Source organism: Labrus bergylta, chromosome 18, assembly GCF_963930695.1.
Source record: "Labrus bergylta chromosome 18, fLabBer1.1, whole genome shotgun sequence".
Lineage (NCBI taxonomy): Eukaryota > Metazoa > Chordata > Actinopteri > Labriformes > Labridae > Labrus > Labrus bergylta.
Window position 1 is genome coordinate 22455614 of NC_089212.1, and position 23600 is coordinate 22479213.

At 43.8% G+C, this 23600-nt stretch overlaps 1 protein-coding gene across 3 annotated transcripts in view; it reads right to left on the minus strand.

Moving 5' to 3' along the window:
* Positions 1-8168: 8168 nt before the first annotated feature.
* msrab (methionine sulfoxide reductase Ab) overlaps positions 8169-23600 on the minus strand; it is a 37651-nt gene continuing 22219 nt past the window's right edge. For all 3 annotated transcript variants that reach the window (XM_020642729.3, XM_065966544.1, XM_020642728.3), the window contains exons 5-6: positions 19916-20022; positions 8169-9811 (exon numbers count right to left, since the gene is read on the minus strand). In XM_020642729.3, the coding sequence (XP_020498385.1) occupies positions 9638-9811; positions 19916-20022 (281 nt within the window). In that variant the 3' untranslated portion in view covers positions 8169-9637. The remainder of the gene's footprint in view (positions 9812-19915; positions 20023-23600) is intronic.

The following is a 23600-nucleotide window of genomic DNA, read 5'->3' on the forward strand; positions in this document are numbered from 1 at the left end:
TGTGTGTGAACACATCTGTGCTTGTGATCTCTGAGCACTTAAATGAAAAATCATGAGGAACAAGTTTGCTGGTTCCCTCAGAGTTTTTCCTCTTATCTCTGGCCTATTTCTTTCTTTCTTTCATTTTTTTTTCCTTTTTTTTAACCTCAAACTTAAATCTCTAAACTTTTTATTTTTTTATATCTGTGCTCTTCCATCCTGTTGTTCCCAGATTCCTTGCCCCCTCTGCAGAGAAACAGGGGAACTGCATCCTGGCATGGACTCACATTATTTTCCAGTGAGTGATAGCGAGAACAAAAAAAGGCAGACAAGCAAATATTTTTTTCTGACACGTGCATATCAGTTAGAATGGATCCAGAATAGTGCTCGTTTTCTTCAACATGAAAGTGAGTGAACTAGTGTGTAGGAAGTGTGAGAGAATACGATTCCCTCTAGACAAGAGCTTATAAATGATAGATACACAAGGTTGATTTAGAGTGTTTATGAGCAGCGTCAAACTTTAAGAAAAGAAGCAGAGCACACTGATTTCGGTGAACGCTCTCGTTTCTTGATAAGATTATTCTAACAAACAGAAGACATTTTTAGTTCCAGCGACTTCTAAGCTTTAGGATACAGTTTAAGAACCCTATGCCTGCTGAGCATAGAAACTGTGTCTCTTTTTCTCTCCTACATCTTCCTACCTTTTTTTTCCTTTCTATCTGAACTTGTTGGGTCCCCAGTACAGCACACACAGGGCCCCCTTTTCGCCTCCTCCCATCCCTCTCTCTCTTTCTCCCCTTCCTCTATCTCTCTCTTTCTCTGTCTCCCCCCTGCTAGGATCCCCACAGCTGCGCGGACCAGGTGCGTTCCGCCCCGACACACACACTCGCACACACATGCACGCGCACGCACACACACACACACGCACGCACACACCCTAACACCCGCCAACGGACGCAGCAGGAAATGCCTAATACCAGTTTTAGAATGATGCCACTATGCCAGCTTGACGGCGAGGCTGCAGGATCTGTCACCACAGAGGGAGAAAGTGAGACCAAAACAGAGGGAAGTGTCTCGCAGCTGATTGGAGATAGAAGTGGAAACTGAAAGGATGAACCACTGCTTATTTTACAACTTCAACGTTCTAGTTTTTGACTTCAAACAGTCGAGAAATTTAACAAACAATCAGCATCTTCCTCACATGGCCCGTTTCACTCCCTGTGGTGCAGCAGCTCTACCAAATATAATCCCACTTCACCTCTCTCCAGGGATCATCCGCTAAAAGGGACCTCTGTCTGTCTACGAGTGAGTGTGAGAGTGTGTGTGTGTGTATGTGTGTATACGCGTATGTGACTCTGTGTGTGGGTGGATGCACATGTGTTTTTATATAAAAAAAAAAGTACCAGTTATTTTGGTCTGTGGCTCACCACAGCTCACACTCTCCCCTGTCTTGTACTCATCTCACAAGGCCCCGAGAGAAGGAGGGGGAGGAGAGGAGTGTTTTACAGACGGAGGAGTGAGTGAGCAAGACAAAGACGGGCATGTGAAAGGAGACGAGAAGAAGAAGGAGGTGAGGAGGAAGAAGATGTATTTGTCATTAAAGGTTAAAGCTATGAGGACGACTGTCGATGTACAGCAGCAGTTTAAGAAGATTCACTTAAACACACTCTTCATTCACGAGCCTGCACATGTAGCTGCTAACGTAGATATGAACACAGCGATGATGACTATCTCTGCACAGTGGCCTTCAGGCGCTCACATCACGACAATCTCCCGCTTAAAGGAGAGACGATTACGATTTTAAAGAGTAAGTGGATAATCATGGAACACAAATGGAAATAGGTAGCCAACACAAGGCGCTCCATTCATGTTTTTAGTTGACGTTTCTTCTCAAATTTACAGGATGCAATAATAGAGTTAGGGTCTATAATATGCACGTCCTATACTCCATCTCTTAAACATACCTAGCTTATTCGTAGCTACATACCGAGTGTAATGCATCTACAAATGGCAACAAAACTACGGGGGAAAAATACACATTTTTCCAGCTCCATTCTTGATATCACTCAACTTACAGCCCTGGGAGCAATGAAAAAAAGCTTTGAGATTATGAAATTAATCAAAATGTCCGTATTTAAAAATGTTTTTTTTACATTTATCCTAATTTCATGCCATTTCAGAAGCGGCTGTTATTCAATTCGAACTAACAAGATGTGCAACTTCAGTCAAAAAAAATCACCCAAATTTTTTTTGGGGGAGGAAATCCTGTTCTGTAATTTTCCCTGAACTCTAATTTCCTCCGATAATAGCAATCTATCGTGAACTGGCAACCACTGTAATGGAAAAGTCCATCACACAGTTTTGGTTGCTGAGCACGTTGCTGCTGCCCCATCATTATGGAGAGTGGAGCAGATGTACTGTATCCTGCCTCAGTGCCCAGCACCAGCAGCAGCAGCAGCAGAAAAAAAACTACAACAACAATAATGCAAAGTAGCAGCTACAGCCTCCAGTCAACACAGCATCCCCATCCAGCTTGACGTTTCAATTTTGTCGGGCAACAATTCATCAGCTGACAACGCAGGCAGCGGTCTGGATACAGGACGGAGCCGACAGTGTTATCCTGATGACGAATGAGTTCAGATGGATTTGTTGACTTTCTGTTGATCCGACTGTTAAACAAACTCTCCTCGTTCAGCCACAGACGAGTTTGCTTTTTGTCCGTTTACACAGGAATTACATCGCTCACAGAGTCAATCACATCTAAACTGGTTTCAGCTTCTTAATTGGTTTTGATAGTGGGAGTATCACTGGCTTCATTTAACATTAACGATCTAAAACTTGACTTCCTCTTTTGAGTTTTGGCTGCGTGGTAGTGGGCGGGGTTTATCAATTAACACAGTGGCCCAAGGTGGGTTAAGTGTGTGAAGTAACAGCATGCAGGGGATCTCGACGCCGAGCCATTAGGTGACCCGACGTCGAAGCAACAAGTAGACGGATAAACACTACCTCCCGCTTTTGTTGACCAACTTGTAAGAACAACAAAACTTAAGACAGGGACTGTGTGCTTGGGCGCCGACTGCTGACAGGAGGTAAGCCGACCCCCTACACCACCAGCCAGAGTTTGTTTGTGTATGCACCTTGTGTTAGAGAATGAGCATCCCCTACACTCCATTCATTCTCTTAACAACTTCTTCATTTGATTATGTACTTTATCAAGATTCAGATGATATAAAATGTATAACTTTGGCCTTTATTTGGAGACAGGACAGTGGATGGAGTCAGAAATCGGGAGGAGAGAGTGGGGTGTGACCTGCGGGAAAGGAGCCAGCGACAGGTCGGACTCAAACCCCCGGCCGCCCCACCATCGAGGACCCCGGCCTCCGTACATGAGGCGTGCGTACCAACCACTGGTGCCCCATAACTGCTAATCTTACAAAAAGTAAAAGCACTAGTTGTTTCTTTCATTTGAAAAAAAAAAATAATAATAATAATATTCTGACACCTTGTCACAGGCAGTTTGACCTTTGACCCCGGTCACTGCCTGTTTTTAAATCAAACTTTGAATACCCTTTAGCTTAGCTTGAGAGTCGCCTTTCACCCCTTTTCCTTTTCATTTGAATGCAGTTTTTAAAATTGGTCTGAGTTGTTTTATTGTGTTGTGTTTATGACTCTTCAGATGATTTAGCCAACTTTTGTTGTTTTTAAATGTGATTTAAACATGTTTATATTTATTTGGATTGTCTGTCTGTAAAGGACGAGTATACAGAGGTCAACCTGAAACGACAACGCTGCTTCAAACCCACGAGTCAGTTACACCAGCGATGTGGCTTGTGAACAATCCTGTTGCGTTTCATTGTGATGGAAACTTCAAAAAGGCGGCCGCGCGTACACACACAGAAATGCATGAAGCACGCACACACACACACACACACACACACACACACACGCAGTAACCGGTACATGATCACACACCATGCTGACACCTCAGCGTGGCCACACTCTCACCTCAAACCTTTCCATTCACTGACTTGTCGGGCCAGCGGATGTTTTTTGAGGCCAGAGTTTCTTTGAAAAGACAACAGGCGGCACAAAACCTGCTTGAGCTATTCTAGATCGCCTCATTGAGGTAGATTACCTGTTCTCCTTTTTAAAGACATTTTAAAGCGTCACCACTGAAACCTTTTGTTCTAGGCGGTTTCCTGTTTGATCGTAGAAAATGATACGTCTGTAGAGAACAGGCTGTATAGTCATTAAACTATTCTCTGATATGGGTAACAAAAAGCAACATCCCTACACCATTCAAGTCAAAAAAATACAATACAGGTTCCTCTTTCCTTAAGTAAGACACTCGATCTAAACACAAAAAAAGCACACACACACTCCAACAGGAAGAGTGTGGGTGTTTGGGAGCAGCTGCATGGAGAAGCATCAGACCCAGCTTCCTCCTAGTGCAGCCAGCAGCACTATCTCTCCCCCCCCCCCCCTCCCCTCCCTGCTCTGTTTCTCTCCCTCTATCTACTCATTTCCTTCACATCTTTAGCATAGACGGGAAACATATTCAATCAGACGCAGACAGTACTGTCAGCACATCACCACGTTGAGTGGCCTCTCCACTGAAAACTGAACTCAAGACAAAAAAAAAAAAAAAAAAAGGATTCAAAGTGTTGGTAGAAATGAGTCGTCGGTGGCAACCCTACAGAAAACACCGTTTGTGCATTTGGCAATGAGAAAGGTGAACGTGTGTGTTTGGATTCTTTTTCCTGCTTCCTCATAAATTTCACACACAAGCACATCAGCTCTTGAACAAACCCAAATGTTGTGGAACACACTGTGCTGATCCCTAATCAAAGTCTTGACGGTGGCGGTAAAAGAAAAAGACCTGACTCCACTGACGTGTGGCTCAGATGAATCAGAGTGCAGACAGACGCTGCAGATTGAGCAAGAGAGAAAGACGTGTTTTGGAAATTTCACAGTTACATCTGTTCCTCAGCTGTAAAATGTCAATGGTTCGTTGTTGCACAATCATTTTTTTGTAGCGGTTTGATGATTAAACAAAATGACAAAACAGGATATGCTCGATATGTCAATGAATACATGAACGCATTTGGTTAAACATTTTGTGAGAGAGATAAAGGCCAGTGGAATCTTCCTCTTATCAAGGCAGCACAGGTGCGAGTGCGCCCTAAGCAGCTTTGTGTTTCATTTTCCTTTTCCAGTTTTCTATTCTTAACACCCTAAAGCCATTGTCTCTCCTATCCCAACCCAGCGTTCCTTTAGTCTCTGTCTTCCCCTTTAACCCCCCTCTCTCCTCAGCCTTGTTCTGTCAGCAGCACACCTCCAGTCAGTGGTTACCGTGCTGAAGACACTCAGCAGTTATTTCGGTGTTTCCTGTGTGTCATGTGGTGTTAGCTCGAGCGAGCTAGCATGGCTGACAACACACCAGGCTCCCAGGTGCAAGAGAGAGAGTGTCACAGTGTGGGCCCTCAGCCAGAAAGCCATGGGGGCTTTAGTGGGTGAGCGAGCGAGCCAACCGGGACCTGCCGCACGTGCTGCCCTCCAACCCCTACGCCCACCCTTAACTCATCGCTATTCCCGGAGGAAAGGAAAGGAGTGGAGGAACAGTCCTGGGACAAGTTCTCTGAGTGTGAGAAAAGAACAGCTCTGCGTGTATGAGCATGCCGTCATTGTCAAAGAGGGTATTGCACCAAACTAACCTGTTTGAAGACACTTTGAAACGTCTTAATGCAACAGTGATAACATACACTGTATCATACTGTAGTACTCTTCTATAAGCTTTTTGCTAGAGTTCAGGGTCAGGCCACACCAATGGAGGAAAAACCTTGAAGTGAAACTGACATTGCAGGGGCACCAGGGTTCAACTGGCTTCCCCCGGCTCACCCCCCAAGGCTGCAGATGCACCGACCCAGACAAGGCTGCATTTCTCTGGGACAGCACAGAGAGACTGCTGTGCTCACGGTTCCTGGAGCCCTGATGCTCTGATTGAGACCCTGAAGCCCATGCAGGAACCAGAGGGAGGGGAAGGGAGAGCAAGGGAGGGATGCAAACACATCTGGCATCTAAAAAAAAAAAAAAAAAAAAAAGACGCACACAACTCACTTAACATCACGAGAGAAGTGCACAGGCCGTACTGAAAAGAGCGTTTTGTTTTCCATCTGCTCTCAGAAGATACGCACACCCACACGTATATCGAGCACACAATTGTGCGCCCGCTACCTCGACATTCTAGAAAAGTAATTATGTGTGGAACAAGACAAGATGGCAAAACAATTCTCCAGCTGGTAGGATGGCACCAGAATACAAACACTCTGCTGCTGTTCTATTTCTGTGGCTCGCCAAACAATGCAAACAAATTTAAATGGCACCGCATTTGAAGAAGAACTCCCAGCAATGGCAGTCCACGATGATAAATGTATACGCATTGGGGCTGTATGTACACAGGGTGAGATCTATTAAGGCTGTCAGGGGCGAGACAAATGAAAAAAGCTGCGAAAAAGGAGGACACAAAAGAGAATGTATCAAGAGAGAGTGCAAGAAAAAAATGTTGTGTGGGTGCACGTCTCTGCAAGGTGTCTTTTTGGTGTGTTTGTTTCTTTTTTTTGCGTGGGCGATGCCTTCTTGCATTAGGCAGCGGTACAGGACGGAGGTAGAGGTGGTGGTTGGGATGTGTGTGTTTGAAATGTGTGCATGTGAAGGTACAAACAAGCGAAAAACCTTCAGCCCACTCGTAAAAACCCATTCTTCTTTAAATTTGCTAGGATATCTAAGTGGAAGGAATACGGAGAAATGACACACGGAGCATCTTTTTAAAAAGCATATTAGACGAAGATATCACGCGGCTGTGCACGGTGGTGTTGGTGCTCTCGTCAGGGTGACTGAGGATAGGCCATAGCAGCGATCTGGAGCGGTGCATGCATGCTCTTTGTGGCCAGCTGTGGGGCCATTAAAGGCCCATCTGCAGACAATAGGCTCTGTCTGAAGGGCACACACAGCCTGGTTCCTGTCCTGCCCTGCCTCACTGTGTTTGTGTATGGATGCGTACATGAGAGTACCATGCATTTCCACGCTCCATTTTTTATCTATTACAAAGGAAGACAGTGAAAACATACACTCTCTCTCACGCAGTGCAGCTACTTATAAATGTCAGACATTTTAACGCGACTACATTAAACGTGGAGATGTTAGGATCTTATCTTACATTTAATGGACTCATAATGTCAGGGTTGCCTTCTCAGAGCAATGCTTTTGGTTCAGTGAGGTGTCTCGTGAAGTCAAGACAGACGGCAGGAAAACGTCTGTGACGAGGCGATCAAACGCTCTTCAAAAAGATTATTAAAAGGTTATCTCCTCTATAATGTTTGACAAAACAACAGCACGCAAAAAATAAAGACAGGCAATGGAAAACAGCTAGCTGGCTCGACCGCATACCACTCTGTGTAGTTCGATCAAGCAAGCCACAGCTACACACACGCACACACACACACACTCACACAGATGCACACAAAGCGGCTGCTGCATGCAGACACATGCAAAAAATATCTGCCCCAATACTAAAATAGGCCCTGAGAGGTTGCACCTGCACCTGTGCCCTGGTCCACACCTACACACAGGTGTCAGGATGTGACACACACACAGACAGAGAGAGAGAGAGAGAGATAGCAGAGAGGGAGAAAAAAGCGGGGTGAATCACACTACTGCGGTCGACCAAAAAGCTTTTTCTAGATATCATCTGTGTATTTCGGAATGCTGTGATGAGTGTGATTTTCATTTTGAAATAAAGACTATCAGGTTGATGTGTTTAATAATAGCAAGAGCTGGAACGCTGCCTGTTCAGAAGTTGTCGTTTGTAGTGATATGATCTCTTAAAGGACTTTTTTTTTTTTTTTTTTTACTCATAATTATGTGTTTAGAGGGTGAAAGGAGAGTGTGTATCATATTGCATACATGAGTGCCTCTGATGTGTCACTCAGTGATAAATGACTGGTCCGAGAGTGTATGTGTGTCACAGTGAGTCATGCCTGTTCGTCCCCCGAGTGGTGTGCCGTGTCCCTTTTTGTCAAACGGGGCAGGAACAGTAGCTAATCTTTAAGATACACAAGTGCACAAGCAGAGGCATGAAAGATCACACCTTTACACCTACACACACAAAAAAACAGACATCGTACAAAATCTAAATATTTAAAAAGGTTTGTTTTAATAATGAGTGAGAGACAGTAAAAAGGCAGAGTACAGTGGATTATGATCAAGGAGAATTCATTCATATACTTTATTCCCACTAAAAAAAGAAAGAAAAGGTTGCATAGATTCAAGCTCGTATCTTTGTTTTTGCACTTCACAGAACTATTCACCATTTAAACTTTCTGCATATAAGCACTCTGAGGCATTAACAGTCAAGAGGTAACATTGTTCTGGATTTAGGATGGTCGTATTAATATGTTTAGTTGATGTTCTTTGAGTCAACCAACTTCATAATATAAACACTTATAGGGTTTCTTAGCTTAAAAATGCCTCACTAAAAAGGGAAGAAATACTAAACAGCTTGAGCTGATGTTTGATTTTGGGGAAACATCACCCCCTTGTGGTGGCTTAGTGTCCCTGCAGTCCAATAGGCCGCTGCACTGCTGTGACAAAGTTTCATCAAACCATCATGGCCCCTTTCTGAATAGCCACAGTTCAGTAGGCAGTACGTACTTTTCAGTAGGGAGTTTCAGTATACTGAACATTTCAGTATGGATACTAACTTCCGGGTTTCATGCAGTGTAAGGATCGGATGCATCCTTTCATGAAATTAATTGTATTTTACCACCCACAATGCAGTGCGAAGTTAATCGTAAATCGTCACTTCACGTGCGCCTCCAAATCAAAACAAACGAGCGTGGATTAATTTAATCTTCATTTAAAGTCCCGACTGAAATCACTACTTTTAATTAACAACAGAAAATATAACAAATGTCTGCATTATTATAAAACCTTTCCCCCTCTATTTAAATCATGATTTCACTATTTAAATGTGTCTTTATTGGTTTATTTTATATTCTGTATATTACTGTCTTTCATTTGTACTTTCCTGTATGTACTGTATGTTATTTAGTTATTTAATCTGCCTTTTACTTGTGATATTGTTTTTTTTTACCTGACTGTATATGTGCATTACTCTTCTTGAATAAAGTTAAACAAAAAAACCAAAAAACGAGTTAATGCAGCCGGTTCGGGTAACATAAATGACGCCACTTCCATACTGAATGAATCAGACGAAGTAGGAACAAATATCTGCCTACTGTGTGTGCATACTGAATAGTAGATACTAAACAGTAGACAGCATGGATAGTAGGTACTGCCTACTGACAGATTGAGTAGGTACTTTGCAATTCGGATGCAGCCCATGTCATCTTTCTTCTTATCTTTAAAGATTCTATTTTTCCAGTGTTCATATAAAGCACATACTGTTGAACAGGTGATTTATAAAGAGACAATGTTGGTACAGTAATGGTCTCTAAGGCTAAGGAAGGATATCTGCTTTGTTTTATAAAAATAAAAACTGCATGTGATTCTAGTTTCTTTATAAAAAAAAGAGTAAGAAAGATAAAGACCCGTTAAGAATTCCCTTTTCTTGCCCCCTCCCTATCTCACCACAGACCCCTCACAGTTCATCCTTTGCAGGGATCCTGGAGTAGGAGATGCAGGTTCCTTTGAGGCCGCAGTAACCTTTGGGTACCTTCTTCAGGTACTGCTGGTGATAGTCCTCAGCGTAGTAAAACTGCTGCCCCTCCAGGATCTCTGTAGTGATGGGGCCGTAGCCTTTCTTATTCAGATCCTACGGACAAGACACAAAAAAAAGAACAATCCAGAAGGGTGAAAAAAATCGTTTACGTGTAGGCGGGTATTTTTGCATAACATAGCTTTTTTTGTGTGTTTTGGCCTTTTGTACATGCAAAGTGCAAGTTTTCCCAAAAGGTGCATTTTCAGTGACCTTAAACGCATTTTAGGTCACTGAAAATGAACCTTTTTGAAAACTCCTTCCAGGGTGAAGACTTGAAAAAAAACTCTGCTTAAGGTGTTAATGTGTAGGCTGGGAAAACTGAGTTAAAGGTCACACTGTGCGCCGGTTTCTCCTCCTTTTGACGTCATTGTTTGACGCTGTACCTTTCGTTTACATGAGATAAGTGTGATGGCAGACGCAACCAAATTAGTGCTGGTGTGAAAGTTGGACTTTATACACGCTCACACATACATAAACAGTTACTGTCTCCCTCTATGTTGACGAGCAGAGACGCCTGATTGGACAACTTTGGGAAATGAAATGGTCATAGCAGAGGAATGGCGAGAAAATGTTCTCATGCGAAGGACATCATTGTTGACTTAGCGTGCTCATGATAGTGCGTTATTTGTTCCCATGTGGATGAAGATGTTTTTGAGAGTGTGTGTCGACGGGATTATTTTTTTTAAATCAGAGGAGGAGGAATCCCTCCTACGTTTGAACTCAGCCTTAGGTATTTCAAAAATAAAGACACTCATGTTCGTATTTCAGATGACATGCAGTTTGGGTTTAGAGAAATCTCCACATTTTAAGATAGTTCAGCTGATTTGTCTTCACTTCCTGTGCTAGAAAAAAAAGCATTCAGCAGCGTTCAGATCCTGCTCCCACCAACTCAGTCATGACATACATTCAAGCACCTTCTCCTCTTTCTTCTGTAACTTCCTCAAAGCGAACACACCTCTTAAATGGTTGTTTTTATTCTGCTGTGTATTGGCTGTGAACTTTTGATACCTCTCGCTAATACAGTAAAGAGTTTGTGCTCGTTTCGACGAGGAAGCGGGGTGACTGAGGAGTGACAGAAGAAAGGAGCATCTTTTTCCCTTTTCGCAGCGCAGCTTGCCTCTGTGGCTCTCTCTGTGGGACAAAGCATCAAAGGGTATCCGCTCTCTTTGAGAACTCCTTAAGACACTTTCATACTTACACTTTTAAAACACCTTGAGAAAAGGCTTCAAAGACACCAGGAAAAAAAAAGAAAAGAAAGCACGCTCGCTGACACACACACACACACACACACACACACACACACACTAAACACCTTTGACAAATATATCAAATAGCTTCTGCGCTGAGTGGTTTTCTCTATCTAATAATACAAGCACTCAGTCCTCCCTAGATCAGTGCTCCTGAGAGCTGACAGAGAACAACAAGTTCGTCGTGCACGGGGACCGGCTGAGGGCAACACGTAGCTCGCATGTAGCACGGTACACCTCAGGACGGCGTGCAGCATGAAGAGCCGTGCCTTACGGGGGCGTCGATTCACAGAGTTGAGAAGGCGACATGAAACAGAAGCTAAACGTCGTCGATCCTGGCTCAACATGTTCTTATCTGCTCCTGCGCACGCCCTCTCTCTCTGTATGACATCGCCATGGATACGGTTAGAGAATTTAAAGGAGGATCAGACTCTTCTTCTACGTGTCAGCTGGCTCACATTCAGAGATCGACGTTCAACTACAATAACCAGTTTTTACATTCGATAGCTCAAATTATAAGTGATATTTAGGTGATCGACTCAAACGCTACCGGCCCAGCATCAAACCGCAGATAAGACACGTTTAGCCATTTTGAATCCAAATGGAGTGCGTCCTCTAGGTTAGCTGCTGTGCTAACATGAGAGCTACTTTACAGCATAATGAAGTCAGTGTTCTTATTGTAGGATGATCACAGGTGTGTCTGCTGGTCCTTTTTACCCAAATTATTTCAGGAGTATTGATTAGATAAAATGTAAATGTGTAGGGCAAACACCTTTTTGTTGTTTTTTTAAAGAAGGAAGCTTCTCGAGCAGCTGCATTGTGTGCAGGCATCGATTTGAATATGAAAATTGTTCTTCCAAAAGTTACTTCCTCATTTCTATATTAACACTAGTTGATGGGAAATGTCTAACATGCCATTTAAAACACGGGTATTTAACCAGACTCATGACCACAGTTCATCATTTACACTATTTTCATCCTGACAACAGGCAGCTGAGGTAGAGTCAGTCGTCTCTTCACCGAGGGTTTGAACCCCAGCTCCTGCAGCTAAATGTCGATGAGACCCTGAGCAAGACACTTAACCCTAAAATGCTCCTGCTGCTTTGTTGGCGGTGTGTGAATGGGATAAGTTACTACTGATCACTTTAAAAACTCTACCATCAGGGTGTGAATGCGTAGGTGTGACCTGCGGTGTAAAAGTGCTTTGAGTATTCAGAAGACTAGAAAAGTTCTGTACAAGCTCAAGTCCATTTACCATTAACCAAAAGATCCAATAATCCCTCTTAATCTGTACAGAGGAGTTTGCGTTTGTTATATTTCTCCTCTCAATAATTGATGTATTCACTTTGAATTGTGAGCCCTGCACCTGTTTCAGACTGCACATTCATCTTTCTGTACTCTTTAATGAAGGTGACACTCAGTTTCAATGAGTCGTTTTTTAATCAGGACAAGAGTTGGAAATTAGCAAAAGCTATAAACTCTCTGTGCAGCACATCAGTCTCAGGCTCTGGATTGAAACTATGTTAAATTGCATTGTCCCTTTTAAATAAATACCATTCTTATTCTAATTAAAATCAGTCTTAAATATTGTTTTTGCATCAGAAAAAGCTTGATCCAGAGTTTTTTTTGTGTGACATTTCTGCTTGATTAGTGATTATAATTGAAGGTTAATTTTTTTTAGGCTTGAAAGTTTTGCGAACAATTAATTTTAGTGTAAAAAGAAAGACTTTTTAACTTGAGCATCTGAACTCAAAGCAAAAAAAAACAAAACACGAGCTAGAAATAAGACATTTTCCATGAATAAAAACATTTAGGTCATCGTCAGGTGAAGGATAACGTCAGTTTAATATAACACACAGATTAATAATCTGATGTCAATGAAGGGCAGGAGGGGAGGTAATAATCTTGTCCACATGGAGGCAGTGTGGTACCAGCTGTGCGTGTGTGCGTGTGTGTGTGTGTGTGTGTGTGTGTGTGTGTGTGTGTGTGTGTGTGTGTGTGTGTGTGTGTGTGTGTGTGTGTGTGTGTGCTGGAGGTGATGCAGTGGAGTCAGTAAATCAAAGCTCTGCGCCCCACAGAGAGAGGCTGAGGCAGCAGCTGACCTCTAAGTCCTCAGTGGCTGCCGCTACAATGTGAGGGCTCTAATCTCCCTGCAGGAAGAGCCCGAACACATCCACACACGGCAGACACCCCCGCCTCAACGCAGAACCGCCAAACCCTCAACAAGCGTGGAAATATTTACCTTTCAAAATGTGTGCACTCGTGACATGTGAGAGCGGCGGCGGCGGCGGCGGCATTATGGTGAAACCAGCCGCCGACACAAGCGTGGAGCCGTGGACATCATGGCCTAATTAATCAGTCAACAACACCAAACCAGTGTGTTAGCGAGCGCTTCGGGGCAGAGGATGCTTCATGTGCGCAGGACAACATGTCCAAGAAAAGGTCTGCTATTCTGGGCAAACATACACCCCCCCCCCCCCCGCCCCCCCCCCCCCCCACATCCCGCATGACTCCCTCGCTCTCCGTCCAGCCCTGTACAGCAGTCACAACACGGCGGCCATTTTAGATCTATAAATCAGAATGCACGGCGTCATGCCACTGTGTATAACCTTATGTGGCTTCACACTCGCGCTCTCTCTCTCTCTCTCTCTCTCTCTCTCTCTCTCTCTCTCTCTCTCTCTCTCTCTCTCACTGCAGCAGCAGCAGCGGCGGCGGCAGAGGAATGAAGGGAAGGTAAAAAAAAAACCCAACAATGGAGGAGAGAATATTTAGGAGTAGATGTACAGACATCCAAAATCTAAACATTTTGATACTGTCGAAAATGACAGATCCTGTAAAATGACGACTACTTGAGGGGGGGAGGGGAGAAGGGGGGGAGGGGGGGTTGAAGATGTGTGAGTGTGCTAAAAAAAATGGATTCTCGGGGTCATGAGAACGCGACACGCAAGGTGTAGTTCCACCGTGGGGACGAAAATCACATCAGACAGCCACATTACGGAGACCAAAACGTCCATTTGACGACAAAACGGAAACCTCAAAAGACTAAATGTTAAAATGTGAGGCTCGGAACGCGTAATTTATTTGAGAGTATGATCAGGATTAAGGTTAGCCGTGTCGCTCTTATGGTTGATGTAAGGTCAAAGGATGAGCGAATGAATGCAAGTCAATGCAATATCCTCCTTAGCGACAAAAAACATGTACGTGTGTGTGTGTGTGTGTGTGTGTGTGTGTGTGTGTGTGTGTGTGTGTGTGTGTGTGTGTGTGTGTGTGTGTGTCAAGGGCTGAGTTCACTCAGCCCAGTCAGCCCTTCCTTTCTTCACGCCTGTCGGAAAGACTCCCCTGTCAAAGACATGGCTGAACGGGTGCATCTCTCTCTCTACCTCTCTCTCTCTCTCTCTCTCTCTCTCCATGTTCTCTCTCTCTCTCTCTCCCATGTGAGCACAGACCACCGCTTTCGTGCTACCAAGTCCTTCCCCGCTCTCCAGCCAAGCGAGAGAGCGCCTCTCGCCATCGCCACCGCCAGAGAGGCGGCCTCCGGACACAAATAGGACGTGACACCCCGAGAGAGGGTGGAGGTGGACGAAGGAAGAGGAGGAAGAAAAAAATGTACTCCCTCTTCTCTTTTTTAACCCCACTGTCTTGTCTCCCTGTTAAGACTTTTTTTTTTTAACTCTGAAGGCCCTCGGCTGCGGAGAAGAGACGTGCGTTGACATCGAGTTTGTGACACCCGATGAGTCATGGCGGAGACATTTGAAGAGGGATATGACCTCAATATGACGATTTATGTAATCATACCTTTAGTCCACTCCTGAGACCGGTGTGTGGTCAACACTGTTTACCTTTTCACTGTCGACGACACTAACTGTTGTTTTATTAACATGCTCATCTCAAACGTGCTTTATAGGCTTTGCCATCATTAAACACAGCAGCTACAGCGCGTCCTCCACCAGGTGTAAATATCATCGTTCAGCAGAGGAAGATCGCAAATCGACATAGGAAACATCTTCCTCCTGCTCTAAAGACACAAATAAGTCCTCATATTCAAACTTTGACTTGAGTGAAAGTGCTAAACTATTTTTATTCTTGAAATTGAAAATGATCCAAGACACAGGAACTCATCAGAAAACAGAAGACTCTCGTTATAGGTTTTAAATTAGGAGGTTCTTCTCCATCAGTGATGAAAACTGTGACTAAAGTTTATATATATTCTTTGAGGTAATTTAACCTTTAATCCTTTGTAATGCATATAATATTACATATTTCATAAAGTGCATAATCTGCACTTTATGTTCATTTTGTAAAGCATGGCAAAAATGTGAATTTAGCAAAAAGTAAAAAAGGAAGAAATCCCTGTTGAGTAAATTTAAAGTAAGAATGAGACATTTTCTGATTTTTTTAATTGAGCTAGACTCCCTGCTGCTGCTGCTGTGGTAAGAACATAAAAGGTTGGTATTAATAGTTATATTTCTACAAACTCTGGATGTTTTTTCATACCTGAAACCAAATACTCTCTGCATCAGCACACTCTAAGGCAGAATCACCAAAAAAAAAAAAAACCTCAACAAGTTCAAAATGTACGTACACCCGAGTGCTGCAGACAAAAAAAAAAAAAAGCGACGCTGCTCTGTGGTACAGTGCCGGGTTACAGAGAGACTGGAACCTCTGGCTGAAAACACATGAAATAGTCTGACATGATACTTATCGACTAGTCCACGGCACCACGCTTGCCCTCGATGACCTCGGGGAGAGAGAGAGAGTGATGGGAGGCGAAGGAGGAAGACGGACAGGGAGAGGAAGAGACAGAGAGATGGTGCAGAGACACGCACAGGGAAGGAGAGCGTTGGAGATTATCGAGAGTGTGAAGTGAGAAGGAGAAAAAATAAAATATAGTCTGAAAAAAAAGAGAATTTGTTGCTTCTTGCTCCTTTAAGATTCAATAAAATTCATTTTTTTTGTCAAATATCTGCAGCTGTAAATATGTGAGGTGAAGGATGTGTCATATCTTGATGTGTGTGTATGCACAGAGGGCCGTATAAATATATATATTTTTGCCCTCTTTGGTTGATCTCTGTGCCTCAGCGCAGGGTCAGGCATCCATTTTAGCAGGGCTCTAATCTTCAGCGAGCGCTCCTACATTTTGTGAGCGAGGAAGCCAACACTCCTACATTTGGAGAGGAGAGGAGAGGACGCACACACTTGTGTCTTGCAGCGAGGCGGTGCGCGCACTCCTACATTTTATTTTTTTGTTGTTTTTCTTTCCAGGGCATGACGACGACAAGTAGCTCGACATCTGACGACGGGAGAGGCAAAAAAAATAAAAAATCCTCCCTGCGTTTTTTTTTTTTTTTTGTTGTTCAAAGTGATCACCTTTAAAACATTTAAGGTGCTGTGACATGGAAGGGCTTGATGTTCGCATTCTGCCCATGAGGAAAAGTTGTTTTATGAACAATATACCGTCTTCTCCGTCTCGTGGTTACATAAGAATTCTAAATACATTGTTAGATTTTCCACGTAAAGCACAAACTGTCTAGACTTTCAAATTGTAAGACCTGGGAAATGGTCCGGAGGGTAAATCTGACTTTTGAAGACTTTCCAAAAATGGGATCCTGTGTGACATGCTGCACCCCGTTTGAACAACCCCTGGGCTTCTCCTCGAGACTTACAGCCCTAAACAATCCCCCCCTGCTTTCCTTTTTCTTTTTTTTTTTTCAACCATCATCTGAACCCCTGTGCAACCCCTCCCCCCCCCCCATGCCTCCCCCTTTTCAAGCTCATTAAGTTAGGATGCCTTATCAGAGGGCACACTCACCCCTCCAAGGCCCTAAACACATGCATGTGCGCGCACACACGCAATATCCGAGCTGGCTTGATAAAACCTATTGTTCATACATGCACACACACACAATCACCGATCTCTCTCTCACACGCATGCACGCACACACACACACACACATATATATAGAAACCCCTGTTCTTCCACTTCTCCCTCCAAACCCTCACCCATCTCTAACCCTCCTCCACCTCCACCCTGAACTCTCCTCCTAATCAACTCTTCCCATCCCTTCTCCATCACCCTCCACTCACCCAAACCCCCCCCCCCCCCCCCACCCAGCTCTGGGGGGACACATTTTAGCAGAGAGGAAAAGGATGGAGAGAGAGAGAGAGAGAGAGAGAGAGAGAGAGAGAGAGAGAGAGAGAGAGAGAGATGGGGGAGACAGAGAGGGAGAGAAAGAGATGCACTCCTCCTCTCTGCTCGGCTGCCACAGCGGCTTGGCTACAGAAGCCTTTGATGTTCTGCAAATTTCAAATTTCATTATAGAGAACCCCCTCCCCTCCTCTCCTCTCCCTCTCTGCTCTCTCGCTTAAACAAGCTTTTCTGCCTCCCCCCTCCCCGCCCTCCCTCAACCCCCCCCCCCAATGCTGAAGTTAAGAAACTGAAAGCCCTGCAGAAGAGACTCTTCGTATGGGTTAATTATTCATTGGGCTGGGCGTGTATGTGCCAAATGTATGTCTGAGTGTGTGTGTGTGTGTGTGTGTGTGTGTGTGTGTGTGTGTGTGTGTGTGTGTGTGTGTGAGTCATGTGCTGGCAGTAGGGTGGAATCTGGATTTTTGTGATGCCTGTCTTATCTCTGATCGTCTTAGATCGCCTCCTCCTACTCTCTCATGTCACTCTAACATGCACCCACTTCTCCCGATATAGAGCATCGGCCTTTTAGGATAAAACACAAGCGCTAACACACAACCTCGGGCGCCCGGACGGACACACACACACACACACACACACACACACACACGCACACACACACACTGCAAACCCCTTCCTGTGTTGAGATGCCATTTTCAAGCCCTGGCGTTCCTCAGACTCAGCATCAATGCGGCAAAAGGCAACCATTTCAGGACAGGAAGCTGCCATTTTGGTTCAGAGCGTGTCAGCGGCTTTTGAGGAGCAACGTGTCCCAGTGGCCCCTCGGATGAAACTGGGGTGCCAGTGAAGTGGTTGACAGATCGACGGTGTCAGCACAGCGATGCCGGGGTGAGAGAAGGAGGAATGAGACGGAGGGCTGTTTCTCCTGTGGATGTTGGTAGACGTTGGTGTGTTCTGTGAGCGCCGGCTGTAAACTGGGTTAAGGTTCTCTGCCGTTTTCTTGGCACAGAGGCGACAAGAAGACGATATTTCAAGCCTAGGCTGTCGCAAAAAGATAATAAGATCATATTTGGCGTAGTTGGTACATGTCAGACAGACATGCATGCCTATATCTTTATTTTCAGGATATGATGATCTACTCCTTAATCCCACTAGAAGAGACGTTTCAGGACATTAGACGACAGAATATTTTTAGAACATTTTAATATTTTTGAGGTTTTATTTGAAATTTTCAAATATTCTGAACATGCAGCATATATCTGTATACTTATTAAGATAAATCATAGATGTAAGAGTGTACCAGGGATGTATCAACCACATACACACAACATTGTGAGCAGTTGTGGATTAAAAAAAAAATACTATAAGGGCACCTGTGGTCTAGTGGTTAGTTTGTGTGCCACATGTACGGAGGCTACAGCCCGGGTTTGAATCCGACCTTTGGTGCCTTGCCCGTCTTTCTCCACTCTCTCTTTTTGATTTCTGACTCTATTCACTGTCATGTCTCTCCAATAAAGACACAAAAATCACCAAAATAAATCTTAAATAAACTATTGATAGAGTATTAAAAATAATTTTTCAAATATTGAAGGACTCCGTTCCTTGTATGCTCGTCTCTCTGTGAATGAAAGAAATCACCTCAATGTGCATAATGGTGTGTTTGTTGACGTGTAATCGTAGATCGTTTATCATCACTTATTGTCCTGTTTGCTCATAAGTGGATTACAAAGTCTGCTCAATAACAACCTTCTTTTAAAATCTAACAAGTTACTCCCGTCATAAATGTAGTTATATTATCCAATAACATCTTTATATAGAAGCAGGTGAGATGGTTTTATGCTCTCGTCAAGTCTGAACTTTGAAACGTTTTTATAGCAACATCATCAAATCTGAGCGACGTGTACAACCAGATTATTTAACTCAAATAATTTACGTTTAAGTCCTCAACAGAATCTAGTAGGTAAAATAAAAATGTGTGTGTGTGTGTGTGTGTGTGTGTGTGTGTGTGTTTGGGGTCACTGTCAGTTGATGGCCTGTCAGTCATGGCCTGGTGATCTGATTGCCCTCCTCGTTTTCTCTTCCTCCCCCCTTTTCAGCACCTTCCTGGTCCCAGCTGCCACTCCTCTCTCACCTCTGACCCAGGCCCAAGGCCAAGGTTGGGAGGTTGTTGCCATAGCGATCCGAGAGCCCTGTGGACCATGATTGCTGACCTCTGGGGTCCCTAAGTAACCATGACAGTGATAATTTGCCTCCCCCCTTTCACCTCCCGCCGGCCTCTCCATGAATACCATGAAGAGAGTTATGAGGCGAACAAACCAAAGAGACCAAACGGATAGATGGACTAATGGACAGACGGACAGAGGGATCGGCTCAAAGAACAAAAGAGCGGCACGTGTGCCACTGACGGCTTTAGAAATGAGTTTTGTTGACCTCTCGACCCCGCCAGAGAGAGCCACCGATTGGATGTAGATGGGATCAGCTTAACAGAAGTGGCTTTTCTTAACTAAACAGCATCAAACTCTGAGAGGTCACCACTCCAGAGACGGGCTTTGAATTGTTATTCAAATACCTGGGACAACTCCAAGCCCTGCTCGGCTTAACGGAGAGAAAAAAGTCATTTGAATTGATCACAAAATAATGCTTTGTTGTGCCAATTTGTTTTATGTTTCCCGTCAAGACTAAACAGCAAATAAGAGAAAAACAAAAGTTACACTTTTTCAAAGGATGCTGCAGACTGTCTTACACTTGGTGTTTGTGTGTGTTTACCTGCTGAAAGGCCTCTTTGGACTTCAACACCAGCTCCTGTCGAGCAGAGCTGGATGTGTAAACGACTGAACGATACTGGGTACCATGGTCAGCGTGCTGCTTCATACCTGCAGAAAACACACAAAGAGAAAATGAGACACTCCACAAACAGGAATAAGAACCACAACCACCAAAGACACAATTTGCATGTAAAAGGTTTTTTGATGTCATCATCCTGCATCTTGAATTCATGCAGCCCAAATGAATTCAGAGATCACAGCAGATTTGGGCTTTTCATTAGGGGAGGCCCTGCGGTGTGTAGGTGTATGTGCTTGTGTAGGTGGGTGCATTTCCTCCTTCTCGTTCTTTGTCAGCCACGTGGCACTGTCGACATTTTTCGTCAGCTTTACATCAGTGTGTGTTTTGGAAGAGGCCCAGGTCTGGAGTACCTTGATGAGGAGGCCAAACAGCTGCCGTCACTTTGCTGCTTTTCAGAAGATCTGGCATCCACAGACCACTACATGGACAGGATTCTATCTCTCTTTACGTCTTACTTTCTCACCCACTCTCACCCCTTGTTTCTAATATTTACTGAACAAATCTGAAATCAGCATTATGTTGTTCTTGTATGTTTTTACAATCTCCTTCTCTACTAAGGGTTGTGTTTGCTCTGTAAGGCTTTTACTGCTCTGCCTTTCTGATCGCTGAAAAAAAACATATTCATTCAAAGAAAGGACAATGAGGGAGCAGTGGTGAGTGATTGAGGAATAAAAAGAAGGAAAGAACATCAGCTGTAAAAATACCATCACTAGTTTGATCTGCAGTGTCATATTAAACTATTTCTGTTATTGGTGTCATGTCTGTTTCTTTCTTGATTTTCAATGGACTGTCGTCAAGCAATAAAACAAGCTGTCAACACACCTATCACCTTATCAAACTGATGTGTGAAGGTATAAGCGTATAAGACTTGTCTTTGCATGAGACTCAGAAACAACCCCCCCCCCCTCCATCTGAATCATTCACGATCCATTTGGCTTGGTTTTGGTCTCTACCAACACCAGAGGGAAACGCTGTATTCGTCTCTTTGGATGCCAAATGAATGCCAGGGAGAGTGTGGAGTGTATTTTCTTTCTTTCCCACTGCAACTGAAAACAGGGGAATCTGGAAAGATTTCAGTGACATAAAAAATGTTTTAGGCTGCAGGTTGTTTGCACCAAAACAATGAGCTGAAAGATGCCAAAATCACTTCATGAGCTCAGGCCATGTGGAGTCGCAGGGAAACCAAGTTTATACGTATGAAACTGAAATGATATCCTTAAAACAACCACAGAAAAAAAGCATCGTTCACCAGGGACGCTGCTTTGGCTCAGTTGGTAGAGCAGGCACATGGACTCGTCCTCTTCACACTGAATGCAGGTTTGACTCTCGGTCCCGACGCTACAGTATTCAGTGCATGTCACCCCGGAGCCTGACTCTCTCTCTCCCCCCATTTCTCCCCCCACACAGGCAAACCCCATACGTATTTTCATGAATTCATTCATTTTGATAATTTTGTGGATATATATTTGAATTGTGTCAACCATCTGAGAGTAATTCTTCTTTTAGGTTTGTGAAGCTGTAATACACATGTTTAAGAGACCTCATAGCAGCAGAGTTATATCTGGATTGAAGTGTCTGTTGTGAGCTGAGAAGGAAATGTGACTCTGAGACTGAAGAAATGTACATGTCTGATATTTACGAGTCAAGGTGATGTCTCCTTTCTAGCCTTTTAGAGATGAACCGAAGCAGCCAGGAATTTATGGGCTGTACCTTCTAGCAGAATATAAGCAACACTGTGAAGATGAAGATTTGGCCACTTTGTCAATGATTGCAAACAATTGTGAGATCTTGGTCAGCGATGGTCCGCACTTTGTCAGCCATGTGTGTTGTGTTTCTATGTTGTCCGACCATGGCTGAATAAATCTAAGATGATCCACAATCTGTTTCACGATTTCAGCATTGTTCATCTACTATAGAAACAACCCCCACCTAACAAATACCCAAAAAGTGATTAAAAAAAAAACACCAAATCATTATTATTAACCAATCACACAGGCCACCGTTAAGCCACATTGTTCCTTAACCAAATGCGTTGCATTCGCCTAACTGCTTGTGAGCTGAAGTCTGTTACACTGTTTTACATTTTGTCCAGATACATACTCTCTGTTACACTCACAAGTTGTTGTTTGTTACACATTGTGGGAGACCTGAGTCTCAATAAATATGCATCTGGCATATCTGAAATAGGCTTGTCTTCTCCCTGACAGTGATCAGCATATCTTGTTCTCCTTAGATGAAATGTTACCTTACATCATGGAGTGTCACAACCTATCTGTGACACAGTCAGTTCAGATGTAATGGCTGTAAGTATTCATCTGGTCCTCATTCAAATCAGAGCAGACAAGCAGACGTCGCCCGCTCTCCAGCACACACTGAACGCCTCAGAGAATTTGCTTCACTGAAAATTTCATCAACAATATTAAATGCTTGAGTTGTTCAAATATGATTTTGGAGAAAGAGTGCTGTGGAAGATTACCCCGTCGAACAAAGTACATGCATACGAGTCTCTGTTCAGTGCAGAGCTTTTCCTGGAGTATCATTTAAATCAAACCATGCAATATATGTAAAGAAATCTTTCATGACAGCCTTTATTAGACTACTGGACGGAGAAGAAGATTACTCTAAATTTGACAGATAAAAAGGCCACAACATCATCCAACCCTTAATGTCTTTGGCTTTTTAAAAAACGTTTCCAACTCTCTTGTTGGTCAACGGATCTTAACCTCCAAAATAAACTAGATTTAGACTCCATTGTCATGTCATTGGCTTTGCTGGGCCAACACCAAGCACAGCATCATTTGCCAACATGCTCATGAATGTCAAAATAAGTAGCCACTTGTCATTTGTTAATGTTGCAAGGCTTTGATTTGGTCGCTTTCACATGTGAAGTTTGGTGGACTCGGTGCGACTAAGGGATGAAGTTGCAATGCACCAAAGCATGTTGTGTAGCGTAGCAACCGGCCGCTAGTTGAGGCTGTATCGCCAATTAGCGGTTACTGCCGTCTGGCTGATGCTGCACTATGACCTGAAAGTAAACAACAGGACAGTGGAGGAAAGGCATCCTGTATTGCGTCGCAGTTCGGCAGTATTTTGATCTCTAAAAATGTAGATGAAGTTTTATGTCGGCTGTGTCAGGTTAAACTGGTATATCAACCTGAGCGATGTGTCACCACGCTTTGCACAGGCACATGGACGTTCACCAACAAGAAGGACTGGACTGAAGCAATGCTGACTTTAGCCACGCTAGGCAAACCTAACCTTGACATTGTTTACAGACGGCCAAATTCAACCCACAATGCACTGCTTTTGATTCACTTCCTTTGTTTGGTTCGGATTGCGTTCTCACCCACGACAAACCAAACTCTGTTGCACTTGGAGGCGAACTGAGACCCCCGTTTTCAAGTGGATCAGAGTTTGGCTCTTAAGTCAGCACAAGAGTTTTGTTTGAGCATTCACACCACCCCATTCAATCGGACCCCCTCACCTTTACCGTGTCAAAAACTCAGCAAATCTGTCTTTCCATCTGGCTCTATTTTCAGAACGCTGTGCTGCAGCTTGTGCTGTGCCTGAATGCATCGAACGTGCTCATATCTTTGGTGAGCGAGTA